The sequence below is a fragment of the Amblyomma americanum genome, chromosome 1 (genome assembly GCF_052857255.1).
Source record: "Amblyomma americanum isolate KBUSLIRL-KWMA chromosome 1, ASM5285725v1, whole genome shotgun sequence".
Taxonomy (NCBI): domain Eukaryota; kingdom Metazoa; phylum Arthropoda; class Arachnida; order Ixodida; family Ixodidae; genus Amblyomma; species Amblyomma americanum.
The window spans coordinates 163,451,560-163,474,967 of NC_135497.1; the positions used below are offsets into that span (position 1 = coordinate 163,451,560).

The following is a 23,408-nucleotide window of genomic DNA, read 5'->3' on the forward strand; positions in this document are numbered from 1 at the left end:
TCGTTGATCTAAACTCTATAAAAGTTTGAGCAAAGTCTTTTTTAAATCTGATTTCAAGACAAATTGCCATGAATTACTTTTAAAGTAGGGAGGAATTCCGAATCCCATTAGCCAGACATAGAGGAGCTATGTGAAGAATCAAATATATTCTTGTTTTGACTTATTAAACGCTTACAAGCAAAGCATGCTTCCAAGAAATTTTTTTGACTCTGCCATTGTACTAAATAAAACGCAAACACATACCCTCAGTTCGAGGTTAAATTCATGACCTCGTGACCTCTTTTTAACACGCTATATCCATTAATAGTAACTGAACGAAATATGGTCTGTGTTAGTCCTTTAACTTTGATTGTTTGAAACAATATAATGCAACACCCTTTTTCTTGATCTAGAATTACTGGGCACTGAAGGGGTTCAAGGAAAATTTTAATGAATATGAAGAGGCTGTTTTTTTTAGGATTTAAACGCCTAATTAAAATCATCTGCCCGTTAAAGAAGTACACATTTTGTCCAGCGATAGTAAAAAGGATGCATTAATACTGAGAAAAAATTTCAGCCTCAGGTTCTTACTCCTTCTTGCCCCCATATTGTCACAAAAGCTGCCCTTATTAGAACGCTTACTTTTTCAGCAATCTTTGCAGTTTTTTTTGGTGCAAAATTGTACGAGCCAAAAAAATATTTTTGCATTGCTTCCAACTGAAACTGTTTTCATACAACCACTGAAAAAATAATCAGTTTTCACAAAATCTCAATTTGTTGTCTGCAGAGATCCAAACTAGCGATTTTGCGAAATCGAAAAATCGACGTATTCCACTTAGTGTGGCATGCAATTTTTTTTCCAAGAAATCTACAGCGTTTCTCGCAAAACCAAGTACAATTCCCTTGTGTCGACACATTTGCCCATCACATATAAAGATTTCACTGGAAATAAAAAATGGACATGGGACCTCGATTACCGTTCCTATCTGAACACACCCATATAATATTCAGGGTGTTTCACCTAAGACTTTACTTAATTTTTTAATAGGCTTTTTGAGTTAGAAGAGCGCTTTTTTGGCATAGCTTTGTTAGTGGTGTAGTACATGAGAATACAGCTAAGACATGCTAACTAGAAGGCTGGATAACTAATACTGAATAGTTAACTTTTTAGCTCTTACTTTTAGGCTCCTTCATTACTGACAGGCGTTTTTAGAATTTCGAAAACGCGGTTACCCCCGGCGCTGTGGCCCAACAAATTTTGGCTACATCGCACCAAAACACTTGCGCTTTCGAGAAGCTTGCAGGCAAAGCAACCTCTCCAGTGCATGTAACTCGTCGAAACAGCCAACATTTGTTGGGCCACAGCGCCGAGGGTAACCTCGTTTTCGAAATTTTAAAAAGTGATATGGATATTAATTACGGTGGGCTACGCGCGTCGCGATAATTAAAGAGCCTAACAGTAATAGTTAAAAAGTTAAGTATACAATGTTAGTTACCCAGCCTGCTAGTCAGCACATGTTAGCTGTATTCTGATGTAATTAATACACCGCTGACAATGTTATGCCGAAAAAAGCGCTCGTCTAACTCAAAAAAGCCTATTTTAAAAATTGTGTGAAGTCTTACGTGAAACACCCTTTATACGGCCGATTTCATCTTTCGAAATATGGCCTCCGCAGCTCCGAGTCCGACCTGGGACCTCGTGAGTTCCAGCCCAATGCCGTTCCGTACCAGCGCCGTGTTCGCTTGGTGCTAATGGACAAAGAAAGGCTGGTCGACGTGGACGCCGAGAAGTCGTGTCTGGTAGCTCGGGGAGAAAAGAGAGAGCACTCAGGCTGTCAGATCTCGGTAGCTCTAGCCGTAACACGCGTGTCCAGTGCTTTTAATGGCTTCCACCGTAAACACGGCTACATTATGGCCCATGGTCTAACAGCTCGAAAGAGCCACGCAGGTGAAACGGTGTGACATCATAGATTTTAGCTTCGTGATAGTTTACGCCCACTGTCTGGGGCTCTTACAAGCGCGAACGTGGTCGCGAAGTCATGCGGTGAACTGATACAGGCGGGACGATCTCGATGAGGCGTTGGACATGACGTCACTTCCGCTCAGATTAGGTTGCAGACACGGCTTGGATAAGCCCTCCCAAAGCGCCTTATCCAGGGAAGCCTTAAAATCGTCGTCTCCTGAAAAGAAAACAAAAGTTTCTTGAGAACAGTTATCTCAGGCTATGTTTGTAAAAATATTTCCACATTAAGCACAGTAGCAGGTATACGTCTGGCACTGTGTCCTAAAAGCAGGACGAACATGGCTCCACTAATCGTCGATGTGCTTCCAGGAATTACATTTGGATTCTCTTTACCGCGCTGACTGCCTATTATGTGCGCTATGGTCCAAGTTCAAAGTTGATGCGGCGCGGACGGAACGGAAGGAACGAAGCGGACTAGACGGGAATCGACTGCCAACTGATTTATTGTAGCCGCGCACTGCCCTTTACACACCATGTCGTTCACCAGGGAAGCGTCGTCAGTAGAGCAGTTTGAGTTTCCGGGGTTCTAACATGACTTGTAGCGTCATCCGTGAAGTCGTGAAGTCATTACAAAAGCCCACTCGATCATTCTTCGAGCGGTATTTATTGTGGTGAACGCCATTTTTAGCTCGACCGGCTTGACCATGTCGGCTTAGCGAATGGCACAGACAACTGGCTAATGCGGCATATACATAAGGTGACATGACCAAAATCGTGTAAAGACATTTTTACGTTATGCGTCTACGTCACGCCAGCGCACATGTAATGGCTAGCCGGTTCGCTCTTTTCTTCTTTAATAAATATATGACAGCAGCGGATTACGTCAGCAGATAGAGAGAGGGGAAAAAAAGGAAAGACTGAGAGAATGAAAGTATGAAAAACATCTCAAACAAAAATTACGGGACGATCAAGCGTGTGGTGCGGACAATTCTGCGAGAGCAGTTGGATTTACATTCGACGATTACTTGGATGTCTTTACTGTGCTGATGCTTTTACTCTACGCCCATGCTTTCACACACCAGACAGAATTTTTTCATGATGGTGAAGGTGTCGAGGGTGGCGAAGTGAGTCGAAGGTGGCGAAGGGGTGGGTAGCCAGTCCCTTAGATGGCGGAGTAGGGTGGGGTGGTGTCTGGATGGAGATGCTTTTGAAGGGAGGAGTTGGGTGCAGGCTCCTTCCTTCGGATGGAGTCTTCATTTTAACAGAAATCAGGTTCCCGGGGTGGGGGGTGGGGGGAGAGTACAGTATCACTGCTTTCGTAGTAAAATATGCTGCAGCATAGAGCCATAACCCAAGTTCACTTCTGCGCCCCTCCATTTCCTTTATTTAATCTTGCTAGTGTCATTTCGCTTCATCTGTTCCTTCGTCTCGATCAGTGCGCTTGTCTTTAATCGACAAGTTAGCCATTTCTTCAGTATGCTAATTAGTAGGGGTGTGCGGATATTAAATATTTTGAATGCAAATCAAATGTGCTTGCTGTTCGGTTCTTATTCAATTCCAGAAACGGTTATTCGGCAGCGACCGAAAAACGCTCACTTACATTAATTTTGCCATGGCAAAGACACAATATCTAAACGAACTAAACGAAAATAGAATTTAATGTGTCAGGAAAACAGCAAAAGGGCGGCATCCTCGCTTCCTTTTCCGTCGTTTATCGCGCGGACCGCTCACAGTCGGACGCTGCTAGGCTTGGACATCATGCAAAATTCCGCAAGTGGCCTTTGCCACATACCACACGATGTAAACAAGATAACGTCGACAATCCCCTTCGAAAAATCACAACGCGAAAGCGCCAGGTTTCTTGTTTAATTCTTCCACCACGGCGTTTCATGCTCAGCGCCCACAACCACGGCATTCGTCCTATCGTGTTCGAAGCTCTTCTAGCGCGAGCTCCGCCATCTCGTTTTGGTCAGCGGTTGATGCGGGAAAGCCCACTTGCAAAATTTCTTATATGACACTCGAGGGGAGGCCGAGTTGAGGCGTCACGGGAGGGCAAGAGACCGTGTGAAAGGAATTGTAGCCTGCGCGCACATGACGTGCGCGTAAAGAAAGGCATGCAGACGATAGGAGCGGGCCCCTGTCGCTAGGTCAGACAATAGCCCGGCCGCGTAGTTTCGGTTTCCGAGCTTCGCCGCCAGCCCGTGGCTTTCGGCCGCGCTCTCGCCAGCCGCCCGGACACAGATGTGCGCCACTTTCGGACGACAACAGGAGCGTCACTGGTCATTTCTATTTCGCGTTACAGCTAGTCCCGCCGTTGCGACGCCAATGGGTGCTCACTTCGTTTACAGATGCGTTTTCCTTCCAGCATATGCCGAAACTGCGCGCTCGTCACGGGCTTGTTCGCTGTTTGTGCATGCAACGGAGCCTCCTCATTCAGCGCATTTTGCCAATTTTTTTTATTCGTGTGCAAAAGGGAGGGGGGGGGGGCTATTGCTTTAACAATAACTCGATCTTCGGATAATTCGGACATTTCTTTAGGTTCCTTAAATCCAGGATTAGAGGTTTCCAACCCAGCATGCTATTTCTAGCTGCAGGTCATGTGTCGATTCATAGACTTAATATGCTCGCTCATTTTGCGTGGCCACCTTAAAGGTTGCATACTGTTATGCTGTCTAATCAAGCAGTATACATTTCCGTGCATGTCATTTCATTTTCTTTATGGCGCTTAGTCAGTCTAATTTTGTTTAATATCAGTTGCAAACCATGAACTGTTCTGAAAAAAATAAATACAAAAATGTTCGCGTATTCATCTTTTCCTTGATTTTTGCTATACTGAAGAGATATTTTATATTCGGAGGCGGTTTTTTTTTTACATTCGCACCAGATTCGTACTGAAAATTTTCAGTATTCGCACCCCCCTACAATGTAGTTATCGTTAGTGGTTAACTAAGGCTCAGAAACAGCTACAAACAATTATGTCTTGGGTTATTTTGCCAAGCCTGATAACCGTATAAAGAAATGGAAAATATCAGTGCAAGAAAAGATGACTCGTATGAAAACCGGTATTTGCTTAGGTCCCTGCATATTTCCTCGAAAGACGTATTACGCGTAAAATAATTGCAGCTCACAAAGACCTGCGCTTGGCTGATACTTAATTTCATTTTTTTTTCTTTTGCGATGCCCATTTGTAATTGGTATGACAGATCTAGCTTACGATGAGCGAAGATATCGCACATAAAGAAGCCGGCAGAAGCGATGTAGATGCAAACCACCGGCATATACATCCGAAATCTTTATAAAATAGAACACTTCGATGATCTCTAGTCTGTTAGAATTACTGGGAAAACGCCTTGGTCGTTTCGCTGAAAGTAGCAAAAAAGAAAGTTAAGGTTAAGGATTATGAATGGATGAGTGGAGGCATTCTGAACGGTTTTGACCACGTGGAGTTTTCTATCATGCTCCAGAATCTGCAACAGAGGCATTTTTAAATTTGCCCCCCCCCCCCTTTAAATGCAGCCGTTGCTGCCGGTATCGAAACCGCGACCCTGCTGCGCCTAGTTGTATACGCCATGACTATTGAGTAACCTCGACGAGTAGCATCAAAGTATGAAGACTCCGATTTTCGTCCTATATAGTCGAAATCTCGCTGCAGAGAAACTCAGTCCCCAACTGAAGAGTTTATTAGGTGCGGGAAACTGGTTCAGAAACCAAAAGCCACAGAGTCACTGTCACAGCTTCGAGAGTCGTTAGCTAAATAAGGGACAACTCCTCTCTCGCTTTGTACCCAAACCTGAGAATGACGCAGCGCTATTCAATTTTATCCGCTATTCTCGCAACCACGCTTCATTTTTGTCGCTTCGTTCCTTGCGTTATTTCTGGTGTTTTTGTTTTGCCTCGACCATTCACCAGAAATCCCTGAGCAGGGGCAAGTATTGCAGTTGGAGTTAGTCCAACCGCCAGAGAGCTTCGGAGCCTGGCGCTTCCCGCGTACAGTGACAGAAAGCGTCAGCAAGCAGCCAACACGCATCATCACCCTCCCCCAACTTTTTTTGTTGTCGTTGCTCAGTGCAGTGGCGAGCAGAGTATTCACGTCGTGCCGTATAGTAATCGTGAACGGGGGCGCAGAGCCTATTCCTTCATGTTGGCAGCGTGTGTTCCTGCCCGCCCCCGCTCAAGGTTGCTTGGCCCCGCGATTTATTTTTGTACAGTGCGATATCCACCTTTGCTTGTGAAAGGACCCGGGGCTATACTTAGCGACGAGGCGCCTCCGGCGATTGACGCCGAGTTTCCCACAAGCGCGTCGCACGGTGCCAGGAATCTTCGCGTTAAGTCGGTGTGCACGTGAATGACTCTGGCGGGACGATCGGGCCGCGAATCGCGCCTTTCCTGGTTCTTAATTGCGAATACGAATAGAGAGTCATGACCACCTATTCACCGCTGTGTAGCGAGGTGCACAGCGGCAGGAGACCGCTCGTTTACCGTTGTTGGTCTAATAATAATAATAATTGGTTTTTTGCGGAAAGTAAATGGCGCAGTATCTGTCTCATATATCGTTGGACACCTGAACCGCGCCGTAAGGGAAGGGATAAGGGAGGGAGTGAAAGAAGAAAGGAAGAAGGAGGTGCCGTAGTGGAGGGCTCCGGAATAATTTCGACCACCTGGGGATCTTTAACGTGCACTGACATCGCACAGCACACGGGCGCCTTAGCGTTTTTCCTCCATAAAAACACAGCCGCCGCGGTCGGGTTCGAACCCGGGAACTTCGGATCAGTAGTCGAGCGCCCTAACCACTGAGCCACCGAGGCGGGTGTTCGTCTACATGATGGAAATTCTCCACCGTATGCTGAACGCTACGCTACTTCCAGGAAGCGGAGACACGAGTACAAGTGACCTTGCACCATTGTCGATGCCGACGTGCCAGCGAATCTTCTCGCTTAGGCAAGTAGGAAGACCGACTGTGCTCTGTATGTGACATAGACGGACTGCCAACAAACTCTCCTCGCGACTACGCTGCCCTAGCTGCCGACGCACCTAACTTCACGTTCAACCGTGTCTTGAGAACACTATCGGCCCCGTACTTTTTGCGATCTTTTTTCTTTCACACGCTGCCATCATTGTGCAAGTACAGAACTCAGCCGCGGTTGGAACGTGTGACCATTGCAGCTGATAGCCGCTATGGCAGCGCAGCAGTCAGGTTGTTTGAACACACCTCGGTAGATCGAAATTCCTTTCTGTGAAGACAATTATTCTCAGTTCTTATTCCGGGCACTTCTTTTTTCTTTCTCATCTCTAATGCGCGCACTTTTTTTTTCTTTACCTATACCCCACGTTATGAGGTCAAACACCTCGTTTACCGAAAAAAAAATGGCATTTGCATTCTCCTGGACACTTTGCACACACAGATGAACGTCTTTATACCACAGCTTTCGCCGCTGCACCCGCTTTGGCCGCTTACTGATTGCCGGCTAGAGTTATTATCGCTAGATGCTCAGTCCGTTAGGCTCGTTCACACAGGGCGCCTTCGAGATTTGCGCGCCCGCTGCGTAAAGCGTGCCAGTATTTCAACCGAGTCGAGGCGAGCTAAGTCCAGCCGCATGCATTTCTTTAGTGGGCAAGAAACTCGATTGTTTTTTTTTTTTCAATTTGTCAGCATCGTTCTGTACTTACCACAGCCGTAGCCCGTATTCTAACGCTTATCTACGGAGAGCCCATGACCACTTCGTCACTAATGCCAGAGATGAAAGAACCAAGCTGGACCAGCCTGAATTTGTACTTCGCTTGTGCAAGGTCTTCATTTCACAACAGTTTGCTCTCCATGACCTGACCATCAGGGACGCATTTAAAGAGGCACATACAGGTGGACAAACCACCCCGTTCCGGGGCGAGAAACATCGAGAGCCGCACTTTTCTTCCCCTCTTCCTTTTTCTCTTGAATAAATTTTAGAAAATGCACGTTCCGCATAAGGCCACCACTTCCACCCCTCCCCGCGCCAGCCTCCCCCTACAAGGGATGCCGGTATAGATCCACCCTCATTGAGCTTTCAAAGTTGTGCATAGGCCGGCGATAATCGTTGCCATGTTTTCTATTAACATATAAATTCAGTAATTAATTAATTTATTCATTCAATTAGACATTAAAAAGCTGCCAAAGGGGTTTCTGAACGTCTTAACATCTTCTATCTATTTTTTTTTCTGTCTCTCTTACCTGGATTGCGTTGACGTTTGGAGGCACTCTGCGGAAGGAACCCCTTGTCTGCATGGTAAGCCGAACTTCTTTCTGGAGAAGAAGCGACAAGAGCCCGGTTGCCCGCACATCGTGGCTTCCGTGACTTTACCTTGAACAAGAAAGGGCTCCCCTGAAAATGTAAGCAGCGAGAATTTAGAATACAGAGTGCCACAGGGAGTAGTAGAAATAGCCATACCGAACAATTCTGGACAAAAACGTTTTTGAGCGGGAAAGCCTTGACGAACGCAATTTTTTATATAATGTAAGATTTCACTCTAAGAATCAATATATCCGCAGATCACCCGACGACAGACTTGTATTTTTTTTTCATTAACGTTTTTGCTATCGTCAAAAGCGTTCCCCACTGGTTTTCTATGGCAGTCTTAACTGTTCGATGCTATCGATGGAAACGCTTTCAAAGAAAGATTTTGCTACATATCCGAACAATGAACCATTCCCTCCAATATTTCCATAACAGTATCCTACACTTTTCTAATTTTCAAAATTTTTTGTCCGAGAATGTTGGACATCTTTTAAGAGGGGATATCTCGTGAAACGTCCTAGCTGATAGTACGGCCACGGGTTCATTACTTTAATTACTCAGGCAGTGCTTCAAATCATCTACAGGCCTGCTCGACCCTGATGCAATCCAGCTCAGTTAATTCAAAGTCGAATGTGCATTTTCCAGACACCGTATGGTCGCTAGGTATACGCAAACCCACATAGACACAATGGGCGTAATTAATCGTCTGAAAGACCGAACTGGCCTGCACCAGGAAGGAAAAATCAAGCGACTACAAGTAAGCCAAGCACGTCAAGAGATCTTCCAGCGACTCGGATTCAATTTTCGGAGCTCGTGCTGTTTTGTTTTTTTATCACAGCGAAACATCTCGATTTGTGAACAAATACTTGGCATCGCCACTCTGTTTTGCACCTTTCAGTAACATCGCGTGCAGAAGTAGAGGAAACGGTAAGATCCTCACCAACACTGGCTGGTCGTCCAAGGTGACCGCGAGCGCATGTGTTCCCGCGTTTTTGGTATCGAACTCCAGCCTCAGCTGCAAGGGGTCGTCCACAGCGCGAGTGACCTCGGCCTCAGTTTTACTGCAAATAAAGCAAAGACTGTTGCTCAGCGAGAGTGCAGTGCGCAAACCTGATATTCACGATACCTTAAGGTAGAACACAAAGAAAAAGATGTGAGAGAGCAACGAGAGCAGGGAAGCTAAGTGGCGGAGCATAAAACAAGGGCAGAGGCAAAAGAAGCCCCGGTTTGTTAGCACAGCGTCCCGCATAGCACTCGAAGAAGCACTCAGGAAAAATTACATTTAAAAGTAGGATGAGAACGAACTGTAGTTATGGCCGGAGTCATGACGGGAATCATGGCTTCACTCATACTTCCCAGTCCGTGCTTGCTTCACGCTTTGTCTGCACCACCGCGAACGGGACGAGCGGAAGATGACAGCCACGCCAGGCTAGGCGATATTTCCTGTTCCGGCATACAGTGCAGCGCAAACAAAGATCTCGAAAGTCGTTCTCGCCGGCATGCGTATACAGTATGCTCGAATATGGAGTACAGGCAAAAAGCCGAAAGCAAGAGCCAATCTCCATTTCGGCAAGACCCATGAACTTTCTCTTCTGAATGCTTTCATACGCGCAGACTACAGCAAGCCGCTTTAGATGAACCACACCCGACAGCCTGCCTTTGTAACGTCACCTACGTTTTCTGTTGAGTGTTCCGCTCGTGTTAACTGAGCTCCCAGCTTTTGTTCACTCCTGACGCATTACTCAAGACTGGGATAAAGTCACTTTGCCCGAATATCCTTTGCCAGCTTCTCGAGTTTCCAAAAACTGCAACAGATGCTGGAGACGAACGCCACGTTCGCGCACGCGTTGCCCGGCCCTTGGGGCACCTTACTTGGGAATTTGGCCGTCATTTAAGTGCAGCCGATCTCGCCTGAAACTATGGGAGATGCACTGAAATAGGCCTCTGTACACGTTCGTGTTGCAGAGTTGTGAAAGTCTGGTCATTAACGGCACTTTGCCGCGAAAGAAAACTCGAAGCACTGAACACCTCTATCACTGCGCTGCGAGGACGAAATCCCAGTGTTTGATGGCCTAGTTTCAGGGTACGGAGAACCTCATAATAAAGGGTCTACACTCTGAGCAAAAAAGGACTAAAAGGTATCGAGATGTTACTCCATTTCAGGAGTTCCAATTCAGTTGCCACAACCATTCGTCCTTTTCTGGGCTAACTGCATTGGATGTAACTGTTGCTCCTCCCTAAAAAGGAGTGCAGCAGATTCTCTAGAAAAATGGCTGTCAATTTTAGACTATAGCCAACAGCCATGCGGCATATTCTCAGATAAGTGTACGTATTAAAATGCCCTCAGTTACGGTCAAGTAACTTCAGAGCGCGAAAAAAAACCGGCCAGTCTTCATGGGGTACCACAGAAAGCACCCGACAATTAACGACGATAACACCAGACACTCAAAGCCCAAGGCTCTGGCAAGGAACAAACAACAAACCTTGCAGACTTGGTTGAAAACAGCGCCGCTCGTACTTGTTCTGGCCCTACGTCGAGTGGGTGTCCAGATGAGTCCAGGAACTTCAAGCGCGCAGCCTTCGTGGAGCCAAATCTTTGACTGTTTGCAGGATCTGTTGGGAAAAAAAAAGAGAAAGCCATAGACTTGACACTGGTGAAGGTTGCAATTATACCAGAGTTTTGCAGATGCATTAGTAAATACTTGAAGTTGTTTCTTTTATACCGCAGAGTAGTAAGGGATTACTGCCTTTTTACGCTGAAGCAAATTCCAAGCTTACAACCAGCAGTAAGTGCCTATTTTAGCCAACGGCACTAGCCATGTGTAATCATTGCCATGTCATATTGATGGCCCAATGAACTTGCCGAAACATTCGGATAAACTAAGAACTGTTTGCTATGTTTTTTTGTCATAAAAAGGGAAGAGGGCGCATATTTTTTATTGATCAAAGCTGGGCGAAACAAAAAAATTCTACTCCTCTTTTAGTTGGTGAGCAATCACTTGAATTAAGGCAAACTACAATCAAGGCATGGGCACAGCGTATATATAATGCGAAGGGAAGATAACCGATGGTCGCTAAGGGTAACCGACTGGATCCCAAAAGAAGGAAAGCGTAGGGAGCGGCCGAAAGTTAGGTGAGCGGATGAGATTGAAAAGTTTGCGAGGATAAAATTGCCCCGGCTGGCACAGGAAAGGGTTAATTGGAGAGACACGGGAGAGGCCTTTGTCCGGCAGTGGACGCAGTCAGGCTGATAATGATGGTGATAACCAAACCACATAGATGTCTAATGCATGTGAATATGTGAGCAAAATTGTGTTTTTCACAGCACAGTGGTTGAAAAAGCAGTCTGCCCCCCAGAATAAAGCTATTAAGTTGATGAGAATATACGTTCGCATAAATGCTGCGTCGAATTGTGCACACAAATAACCAAGCGTGTGTCAAAATTGACTATGCATCGGTCAACCCTGGATACTATATCGTATATAAAATCGTGAGTATAAAATTCGGGAGTATATAAACTCCCGGGGGAGTAAGTTACCTTTGAACGACAGCACAGCTGAAACCACCGAAGGGTCGGCTTGCCTGGATACTGCACCGTACACGAGGTACTCTCCCCTGTGGTCCTCTTTATCCCGGCGGAACCTCAGCGAGAGGGGCTGGCACGCTGAAATATCCTCCTTCTCGTCCATCACGACGATGGGCCGAGCAGCTCTGTCGAGCACTTCCACGAGCGGCAGCACCACTTCCGGCATCTCGTGTCCGAAGTGGAGCAGCGTCTTCCCAAACTCGTGCACGCTCCTGGCCCTCACGAGCGCTGCCTCCAGAGTGCTGCTACGGTCGCGCAGTGACTTCTGGCTCACCTGCTGGAAGTTGGTGATCTCATCCAGAAGCTCGCGCCTGCGCGCTTCCAAAGCGCTCACGTAGCCATCGTAAAAGCTGTTAACCTCATGCGTTACCTCACTGGCATTACGTGACAAAGCCTGGGTCTTCTTCAAAGTTCCGTTTGCCGAGTTTTCAAGCTTCGACATCTTCGACTGTAGCCTGGTCAGCAGCAGCCCCGTCCGCTTGAGCACCTTCTCCTTGGCAGTGCTTATGTCGCTGCTGACGTGATCTGTGTGGTCGCGCGACAAGCACGACGCACAGATGGTCCGTCGACAGGTAACGCAGAAAATGTCCATCTGGTGCATAGGGTGCAACGGGCAGGCCTTGAGGTCGAGCGGAGCCATTGTTCGCGCGTTCTGGTCGCCGCGTTCAAGCCTCTTCTGAGCAGGAGACCAGGTAGAGCGCGAATCGCCCCCGGGCTGACGTCGACGAACCCTCGTGCAGCACGACACGAGGCACCCGATGCACCTGTTCACAGCGGCTCTACTCTTGGCGCACAGGTCGCAAAGCGACGAGCTCTTGCCTCGGGACGCTGGCTGTTTTAGCCCACTGTGCTGCCAGCTGCCAAGTGGGTCAGGAGCAGGGCCCAGGAACTGCCTCACTAGAACATTCTCAGGCAGCTCGTTCTGAGTCGCCGACACGACGCATTCATTCTGGCACGTCGGACAAACGATTACCCCTGCGCCTGTTCTTTCTTCGCACCGATCGTCGCACCGGTGGCCTCCGGGTCCCCGGTTGTTCCAGCTTTCGGTGGCTGACAGCGCATTCCTCGCTTCTTCTCTAGTGCAAATGGCCCGGGCCGTGTCATACCTCGCGGCGCTTGGTCTTGAGGACAATAGGCGCCTTTGACATCTAGAGAGCCGTTCTATGCAACGCCTGCACAAAGTGTGCAAGCAAGGGAGTATCCTTGGGTCCTGAAGTTTCTCCAGGCATGCCGGACATTGCAGATCTAAGCGGTCAAGCCGATGAGGAGCCTTGTACCTAAACCTTTATAAAAAAGAAAACAAAGCGAGGGAAGGGGGGGGGGGGGTTGAGGAGACAGAATGCATGAGTGAAGTGAATACACGTTCCGAGTTGTTTTCACCGACAAAAGCATTAGCTAAGGTTATAGTTTTGTAAACGTGTACGACACGATGCTAACAAGGTTACAACTTATTGGCACTGAGTATCAGTTTACGACGTTGTTTGGTTTGGTACAGCAAACCAAGCAACGCGTATTCATTCTCCAGTGGAGATCGCCAATACTCCGTCTAATTTAGCTTGAAACAGCGTACGGCAGGCTGCGAAAGTAACACCGAGGAAATAATCAACATAAAAAAAGAAAAACACAACGGCTACATGAAAGAATAGTTGTAAAACAAAAAGAAAAGGCCGGCTCAAGTGAATATGGACCCCTGCAAACGCACGACTACGCTTCATCAAATACTAAGCTCATTCATTGCAGACGCTGTAAATGAACCTCTCATCAGTCGATAGCCATGGCTTAACGTTTAAATGTTATAAATATTGGATAAATAAGAAAACGTGAGGAGAGACTTAAGCCCCGCCCGAAGGATATGACGCGATAGCGTTAATGGGCCTCTTCAGTGACCTCGGGTCCTCTTTGCGTATCACTTCGCAGGCACGGACACTGTTCTTTCACCATCTCATTAGAGATCCCTACCGCGCAAGCGCTCCTCCTCTGTCACCTTGGCTCTAGGATAATAACGCGTAGCAGCGGGAAAGGCACTTGAAGAACCTCTACAAGCTTCATGGGGGACTCTGGTTTCGCAGAGTACTCCACGAAGCAGCAAATGACGCGTATATACTGGTACAAGCATAGCATTGCTCTAGGTAACGGCATTCCACAGTCAAACAAGCAGCCTTTCAGCGCATGAAAGCGATAAGGAAGCTTTGCAGGCACTTCAGTATGTGTTTTTCTCAATTGCTCAGGTCACTGTATACACTCAAGGGGGAGAGCCGTAGTCGATTACTTCAGCGAAATGGTAACGTCGTGCAGTGGATATCAAGTATGCTGTCTACACATGCACATCGAGCTATAGTGCATGCAGGTAAATTTCAGTCAGCTAAGCGCCACGGCAATGAACTACCCTTATTAAAGTAGTACCGCGAGCCCCGCTTCGCACTGATGCAGTGACTGCTTGATGCGACTTTTTTCTTTTCTTCATTCGCGCCTCCTGTTTGGACCGTTTCGTTCTCTCTACAGCCACAATACTCTTAGACGGGTAAGAGAGATTTTCCCTCTTCTGAAGTGAATTGTGCCCCGTGGATCGTCTGCACCGCAGTTCAGCTCACCTGTTGCCCCTCGCTTGCTCACTTTGCATCCATTGAAACAACCAGCTCTCATGCGCGGACGGCAACGTCCCGGAACAAGAAAGGGAGCTAAGAGATGAAAGACTAAGGACCCACTGACTTCGTGGAAACTTTCTCCTCACCCGGGTCGCTGTTTCGAGCGACCAAACAGGAACTCCGCGAGCGCGTTCCGAGGTGAGGGCCCGCGGGGTTTCTTACTCGTTGTTCGCAGGCCTCGACATGGCGCCCCCCGGCCGCTCCGGTAACGGGCGGACCGCTCGTCGGTGGCGCGCTGCGTCCCCTCGCTGAGACGATGGAAGAAGCCGCACACTCGCGACGTGCAAAGAGCTCCCACCGGCGTCGCCGCACCAGCGCCGGGGCTCGGAGCTCGCTGACGAAAGGTCGCACGCGGCGTCCGGCCTTCCCAGAGCGGGGCACACACACTGGCTGCCCTCCTCCGGGCCCGGGGTGTTCCCCTCACGGCGAAAAGGTCCGCCCGGGCGCACGCTACGTCAACGTTCTAAAAGTAAACGCGCCGCGCGCGACTCGGGGAGAAAAACGCATCGTGCGCAGGAAGAGCGCTCTGTTTTGATTCCTCCTGCCCTGACCTCCTTCGTGCTCCCTTCACCGTCGAAGGAGACTCGACATCTAACGAGCAAGCAAACAGCTCCCAGGAGAGGCCAATTCGCCGGGGGGGCTCCTTCATTCATTACTTGGCAAATTTTGACTCGCCGTGATTCGTGCGCACTGCAGCTTCAGAACCGCACCGGACTCGCAACGAAAGCGGGGCGAAGGACTGCATGAAGAAAAAAAGGATGCGATGAAAAGTCGAGCCACGTAAATCGACGAAAAAAGAAACAGAGAAAAGAAAAAATAGCTTTTCGGAGAGGAGACAACTTTTGAGCGGGCCGGTATTGCACCGCTCCGGTTCCTGTTGGTGGGAGCCTGTACGTGCAGTTAGTGTTGGAGACAAAAAAAAAGCCTAATATTTAACTTTTAGCAATGACTTGGAACATGATTTCAGGATCTCTTGCATGCGCGGCTCGATCAGAATTCAGAGAATGCATGCCATCAAAAAAAAAAGTGCTGCGTTCCCAAAATTTCACATTTCTACGTCGATTCCGTCATTCATGGCGCACAAAAACGCCTATCCGTGCGCTAATACGAGGGAAGTTGAGGGCAGACCTTGACAAGTTCGTTAATAACTCCTGTCTGCTGGCGAGGCGTGCAGGTGTAGTGCGAGAGCTTTGACGTCCAGCTCACTTTCGTTATCCAAGGCGAAACTGCCTCAGCGCTCCCGCCCATTTTAAGTCCAGCACTGATGTACGCGTTCAAGCATTATGAAATGTAACGCCCGTATCAGCACGCAATCAACACTCACTGCGCAAATATGCATGAGAAGCGCACTTGCTGCGCTTTTGTACTTGCATTGTTATATTTTTGTGACCTTTGTTTTTCCACATCAACCTTGTATACGCTCCCCCCTTATGTAATACCCCGACAGGGGCCTTTAAGGGACAATAAATGATGATGATGATGATGATGATGATGTAACTTTGCTCCGAACGCATAATCACATCAATTCCAAGTTTGCTGCAGAACTAAAAAAACACAAATAAATTTGGTTTCGTTTGGTTTATAGGGGTTTTACGTCCCAAAGCAACTCAGGCTATGAGGGACGCCGTAGTGAAGGGCTCCGGAAATTTCGACCACCTGGGGTTCTTTAACGTGCACTGACATCGCACAGTACACGGGCCTCTAGAATTTCGCCTCCATCGAAATTCGACCGCCGCGGCCGGGATCGAACAAATAAATTTGGTTATTCAGCACAAAATGCTTCCTTTCATAGCAATCGTAACTGGACATCACTTCCTTTTTTTTCTCGTGTTTTGTATAGGTGTGTCCCCAATACTGTCTCCGGTAGATAGATAGCAAGAAAGATTGGTTTCTTGACAACACAGACTCGAACAAGGGGTGGAAGGAAAGCTTCAGTCCACTGAACCGTGTTTCAACAAGAGGATCTGTCTTGCTTATTCACTGCGGAAAATTCACTGCGGGAGTCCAATCTAATGCGTCGCTTCGATAAACTTTTATTTTCAAATGCCGCATAAGCTTCTCGCGCTTCTTCCTTAGCACGCTTAGAGCAATGTACTAAGCCCAAAGGCCAAGGTGTATAACGTTATATGCGGGAGCCCTGAGAAAGGCTTTTTTTTTCGTGGTGTGCGCGCACAACTCGGAGTTTAGAAATGCGCTGCGAAGCGGGCACATAACTCAGTCTGCGCCATTTCATTTCCGAAACGCGTCCTTTGACTACGCGGAAATTCATTCTTTTTTTTAAGCGAGATTTATTGCCTGAGGGCATCAATGATGAGCGAAGGTGTGATGGAAGATGTATCAGTGATTAAATGAATGGAAAAAGGCTAGCTGATTTGATGAAGTCCAGTAGAGAACGATGGTACGATTCCTGCGTCCAGGCAATATATGAAACAGGGTTGCTCGGTGAAAGACCCGCTAGCTTCAGGTGCCGGTTCCTTGTAGGCTTAAGAGCTGGGCAGTCCCACAGTAAGTGATGAATGTCAGCTTCAATGTCCTCGCGCTTACATATCAGACACCCAGGCCGAGCAAAGAAATCTCGGTACTGCATGAGGCCACTTCCGAATGACGGCAGGTGTGAGGGCAACCCCGACCCGGATCTTCCTAAGCGCAACCTCCTCTGCACGGGTAAGACAGTTCAGCTCTTCGCGACTGTCCCCTTACGTAGACTTCTCCGACAACATGTTGTGTGGAGTGGAAAGAAAATATTCACGAGCACTGTCCCATCTTTCGTGCTGTTTTAAGTATGAATGTACACTAGCAAGGCCAACTCACTACTCTTGTATTATTGCACCTTTTACACACCTTTTTTTAAGCATGCTTTTTACCCTATCACACGAACGAATTACACCGGTGAGCGCTTGACCATGGCATGATGGCATTCGGTTGATGTCCCTTCTGCGTGAATTGCACGTCATGTGGGAAAGTTTGTCCCCACGCCTTCACTGAGCACTAGAAAAATCTCCAGAAAGTTCTTATGCAGTCCTGAACTGTCACGCTTCAGTTTATCTGGTTCCTGACTGCTTTCCGAAACCACATCAAGACATATATGGCCTACTTTTTACGATATCCTGAAAGCGAAATTTAGTAGAGATGTCGCCACGTAGACAACCCCGCGATAATCAAACCTCGATGTTACAATCCCTCCATAAATTCGTGTCCCGCTCTAGCTCATGAGTTCAAAGGTTATTTATTTTTGCTTTCTTCATTGCGAACTATATTGGGGGTTGCGTCTAGTATTCACAGGAAGTCCCATTGAAGTCGGCCCACACTTGTAACAGTTATTAGTTGCTCTTGCTCGGCGTTTAAATACAACGCACGGCCGTCGAAGGCTGTCCCTTCACCAACTAACTGGCCAACAAAATATTTTAAATTATTTTTTAAAATTTTACATTAATGGATGCGTAAATTCATAAAGGCGTTAAAGAATAAGACAGAACTCATAAATACGCGAAGCTCTGAAGGATACCGCGGTTCTTAAAGTAGCTTCAGCTATCTGAAAAAAAAAATCTCGCATTATGTCTTATCGCAGCCGTGGAGTTTGTTTCATACGTCCTTCGGCGCATTTCTGAGCGTAAGCACGCGCTTCCACCGTCACGTTGTGCATTCCACGGCAGTACGAGTTCCGGGCAATTTTCAGTATCTCGAACGGAATCCCTAGAAGTCTCCTAAATATAAAAGTAGTCAAATAAAACGCCCAGTTTTATTCCGCAGACAGCCTTCAACTCTGCGCTATACTCGCTGCCTGGCACATGAGACGTTTGACCGGGAGTCTATACCGACGTCCACGTTGGTTTCCGTGTCTACAGTCTCACCAAAGCTTCTCGTCGCGCTTGTACACAGGGCAAAACGCGTGTCTATAGAACGACCGAAAGGTGTGTTCCGCAGCTCCCAAAGCCGCTGCGACCAGGAAGGCAAAAAATAGCGATGAAATCCTATGCGTTTAACCGCACATGCTTACATCCAGACCACTTTTGACCAAATGTTATCGCTAGATATCACGCGTTCGTCCCGAGACACGCCCAGACTGTGTTCTAAAGGCAAGCGTTCTGCCCTCTGTACGAGGTAGTGAAATGCGAAAATCGAACGCGAAGCGAGAACAGATGTAGGCGCCACAGAGGAGCGCAGCATACAAAAAAAAAAGCGTCCATCTGTTCTACACACGGGGCATTTACCTTAGTTACTCGCATAATTGAAGCAGATCTTTCACTTAAAAATCTCTGAAAATTATAGGAGAGTGCGTTTTTTATACGGAACAAGACATTCATACAAACTTGAAAGTAGTAAAATCGGGCCAAAAAGTTGGCCTGTGGAATAACTACTTCATCCGATATGACTTGCCTTCAAAATAGCGCAAAGCGCATTCTTCCGCGCGATTTTCGTCGTAATCACCAACCTTTTTCTTAAACCCGCAACTATAACTCACGCAGTGGCCCATAGTGCTGTAAGTACAGCCGGAAACTTTTCAAAAGGATCGCGCGATGCGTCGACTATCCGGCGCTGCTGCACCGGAAGACGAAGGAGAGGAGAAAGCATGCGAGGGCAAAGGCAGGAGTAAGCGTCGTCTGCTAGGCTCTTCTGGGGCCGGATTACGCAACTGTCAATTAGGAAAATTGAAAAAACTTCTCAAAAAGGTCTCAATTAGCCTCGTTCCCATTGGCCGGTCGGGGCAGGCGGCCATTTTGCTTTTTTGTGTCATGGGTGGCTGCAGATTACGTCACGGATGCGGCAGAAGTGACGTTGCACACCTAATTATGCAGGCGCTAATTGACAGTTTTTTGTGACAGTCTCGAGGCGGTCAATTTGACCGTTGTGTTTTTGACATAAAATGGCGACGGTGTACGCGAAGAGTGAGTCGGCTGCGCCGGCGCGAGCAACGGCAAAGGAGAGCGCACGAAGACACGTTTGACTATGACTTGCCGGACATGCAGTTTCGACGCCTTTTTCGACTGGAGAAGCAGACTGTGGAGTGGCTGTGCGACGAAGTCGCCGATGAACTGGGAGGTTTGCGTGCGAGCGCGCTGTCGGTGCGGCGGCAGGTGTTGTGTGCACTGCGGCTATTTGCCACGTGCGGCTTTCAACCTGCCGTTGGTAACGAGGCGCACGTCGGCATCGCACAACCAGTGGTAAGCAAATGCGTGCGTAAGGTTTCGGAGGCAATCTGCATAGTTAGCACGCAGAAGGGGTGGGTTCCCACGGTCACCTCTGGGCCACATAAATAAAACACGCTTATGCTGGCAAAGCACTTTATTTTGCCCAGAAAATCACACCTCGTGGTCGTCTTTTGTTTCCCAAGGAAAAAGAAAGAGACAGCCATGCATCACATACTGCAACACTTCACCTTTTGGCATTTTCGTCATCGATCGAAAGAGCCAGACAACACGGACTTCGACAAGTTGTCTTCGTCGATTTCGTACCAAGCGTTTCTTGCAAGTTCGCTCGGTAGTCACGTAGCCTTCACTGCATTCGTTGAAATTTTTCTGCGCACTTAGGTCAACCGCACAGTAGCTTGATTTCAGACGCCGCGTAACAAACAATAACACGGCGTGGAATCGGCTGCTTTCGTGCAAAACGGCTTGACGTTTTACCGCCGTCAGCGCATCCCCGCGGCAGCATATGTTACCCACCAGCCAATTTATTAGCACAACTTCGAACGATTTTTATTTTGCTTAATATTTTCCAACTTTAAACACAATGTATTGGTAAAATAAAATATCAGTTACTTTTTTAGCTGCGTATTTCTTAAGCCTTTTTACAAAAATTTAGCAGACGGCCCCTCGTCCTAAAAAAATGCTCTCGGGGCACCGTCTTGCCGTAATTGGCTAATTCCTCGTTGGGTCAAGCGGTGACGTCTTTTCGTTTCGTCATTTTGACGTCACTGTCAATAACGTTTGACCGAATTTGTGACAGTTACGTAGTACGGCCCCTGATTAGTGCGAAGCAACCTCTGCCCATCATCGGCTGTTGTGCGTCGGAACCCCGAGAAGCTGCGACCAGTTGTTTTTATCCGCTGCGGATGATATCTGAAAAGCAAAAATATTTTCGATAAACAGCATCGCCTGCCCAAGAAACCCGTTGCAATCACTGTTTATGAATCACTAATTGTAGAAGACCCATGGTATGGGCGCAATAATAGTTAAATCAGACCATCACGAGACGCTACCCGCAAACGCAACGGGGGCCTATAGCGTCGTGCTTGGAACGTTAAGTGCTTCCACCAGTCCAGAGCTACAGACATACAGCAGATAGAACACGAAACGCTCTCAGAACTCGGCCATAAAACATGCTCCGGAGGGGTTGCTTCACACGAAGGAGAGCAGCCCGGTTTACAGATATTTCATGCACGCGACGAGCCAACTTGACAAACGAATGGTTACTTTGCTTTTTTGTATTTCGCCCACGATTAGTTACTTAGCTTCACCTCTCTTTTCGAGCATGTTTACCTACTTGGCTTTAGCCTACTTGGCTTTGGCCTGGGCTTCGCAGCTTGGTGTGCCAGCACCACCGCTAGGGGTGCGGTCTTGCACGTACAGACCGGATATCAAAACGCTTTACAATTCTCCCCGTCAGAATGCAGAATATCCACTTCCGCCGGCATGGCGAATCAACGAGCATTCCACGGCTCAAACTTTTCGGGAACATCCGCCGTGGACTCATTCGCACCTCGTCAACGCGGCATTGAACTCCACACCTGAATCTTACAAGCACGGCTGCTGTTGTACCCCTAAATGGCTTATTTAAAACTCGTGTCCACCATTGTCGGACAAAAAAATTTGAATATTGAAAAATTCCGATGTGTAGCAATTTTTTTTTAGAGTCGTTCCATCGCTCGAGTCGAGCAGCTAAGGCTGCCATAGAAAAACAATGGGGGTCGCTTTTAACAGTAGAAAAAAATGCTAATAGCAAAACAATACAGCCCTGCTGACGGGAGATCTGCGGATATATTGATTGTTATAATGAAATCTCAAAATATCTGAAAAATTGCTTTCATAAACTCTTTATCATTCAAAAATGGTTTGGTCCAGAATTGTTGGGTATGAATGAAGCTTTCGCTGTAAAATAGAAGCAAGTTGGCACATCACGGCAGTCCATGGTGGGTTTTGTCGCTCAGGGCTGGGGGTCATCCTATAACCTGCATTGTCTTGCAAGCGTCCCCTATAAGGATAACAAATTTTCTTCGGTTTTAAAAATGCAAAGCTTCGCGCGTCGTAACTGTAATTATTTTTTGGAGTAATAATCTATTCTAATAAGTAGATAGTCGTTCGTGTAATCGCTAAAGCAATAGGTCACGACGAGGCCATACGTATGTCGTCCATGTGCTGTTGTTTTCACCCTTTGCCACAAGAAGAAAAAAACACTTAGGCGATCCTCGGTGGATCATTTTAATACTTTAGCCGAACGTTCGTTATATCCGAGGTGGACACATGAAAGTTCGTTAATCCGAGGTGGCATAAGTTCTGTGTATCCGACGTTAGCCCACTAAAGTTCGCTATATTCAAGGTGTTAACTAAGGTTCGTTACATTCGAGGTACGTAGCCTGGTGGGCAGGTTCCCACAATAAATACATGCAACTCACGTACCTCCGAACAAATACTACGGAGCAAAGCATTACTGAAGGGTCTCCCATGAGTAATACCTGCCGTGGCAGGTGGGCCACCTGCCACTGGCTACTCACGGATGGCAACCGCCATTTTCGCTGGCTCTGACGCCTGTAATGCTGACGCATTGATAAACACCATCGACAACAGTGGGCGGCGTCACGCGGACGCACAAGGCCAACCGTTGATGCAGGGGGAGGAGGAAAGTGGAGAAAAAATAGCAGATGGCTTAGAAGGGCTAAGCGCGAAATATCGTGCCGCAGCACTAGTTACGGTGATCACTTAAGGTCCTTACGTGCTGAGAATTCGAAAGCATCCTTTAACCTAAACGCCTTTATACACTAAAGGCCTAAACCGTAAGGACATTTGAGATAAAGACCTTTACCATAAAGGCCTTTGGCTTAATGCCTTCTGCCAAAATGCCTTTACTCGGAACGAATTTACTATGTAGGTCTTGTAAGAATTTAGCATGTAGGGTAAAGGCCCTATAGTCTTTACCCAGGCCCTCACCCAGGTGAAGGCCTGCCAGGTGTACACACCTGGCTGGTTGCCCACAGCTTGGTGGGCAGGTCGGTCACATGCCAACAAAGCACGCTTCAGGCACGTGCGTATGCCCGAAATCGGAAAATGCGCGTCGTAGCGGTGCCACACTAGAAGTGAAAGCGAAGGAGTTGGAGGGGAGATCAAAGAATGCCCACTCGGCTCAAAGAACGCCCTCGGGGATCAAAAAAAGCACCTCGGTGCCCTATATTCAGGCAACATAGTCAGGCCCGGGTCTCGTCCCTCGTGAAGGACCGACTTTGACGTGCCCGGTGCATGGACAGAGAGGACAGGGAACGGCGTCAAGAGAACTTGGCTTGCAGAGGCCTGACCGCTTGAAGTATCCAGAGTCCGTCAATACCTTCTAACTGGTCATGAAGCTTCCGAGGAAGTTTTATACGGTGACAGAAGCTGCCGCTAAGGGCGCAGCGGCGAGGCAGGGAGCAACCAAGCGACACCAGTAATGCGCTGCTATGACACAAGCTGCTGATTTAAAAAATGCTTGTGCGGTTTTCTGTTCCTTAGGTGTACTCGCCTGTGATCCTTCGTTAAATAAAAAACAAAGCTCAAGCACATCGCATTAATACGTGTTGTGTTCTTCCTACCTGTCAAATCGCTGAGGTGAAAAATGTTGACCTTCATCCTGGGCAATGTTTGCATGCCACAGCAGCAAAGACAAAGTGGACGAAAAAAAAGGTAAAGCTTATCCGCGTGCCACAGACGACATCCCAATGCCACCCTACTGTTATGGCGACAGTGTGCCCCACTGCCATGCCCCCTCTACCTTACTTT

The 23,408-nt window shown here is 47.6% G+C and overlaps 1 protein-coding gene across 2 annotated transcripts; it reads right to left on the bottom strand.

Moving 5' to 3' along the window:
• Nucleotides 1–1,823: 1,823 nt before the first annotated feature.
• LOC144114093 (E3 ubiquitin-protein ligase TRIM45) lies at nt 1,824–14,810 on the bottom strand. Of its 2 annotated transcripts, none has more exons than XM_077647584.1 (6): nt 14,605–14,810; nt 11,750–13,080; nt 10,695–10,824; nt 9,152–9,272; nt 8,148–8,298; nt 1,824–2,159 (listed from the first exon to the last, which is right to left on the bottom strand). In XM_077647584.1, exons 1-6 carry the CDS (start codon nt 14,625–14,627, stop codon nt 2,017–2,019), a joined length of 1,899 nt encoding a protein of 632 aa, XP_077503710.1. In that variant the 5' UTR covers nt 14,628–14,810; the 3' UTR covers nt 1,824–2,016. The 2 variants fall into 2 exon arrangements, with proteins under 2 accessions (XP_077503710.1, XP_077503709.1); XM_077647583.1 differs by lacking the exon at nt 14,605–14,810 and adding an exon at nt 14,389–14,519 and having other exon boundaries at nt 1,868–2,159.
• Between the last annotated feature and the right edge of the window lie 8,598 nt (nt 14,811–23,408).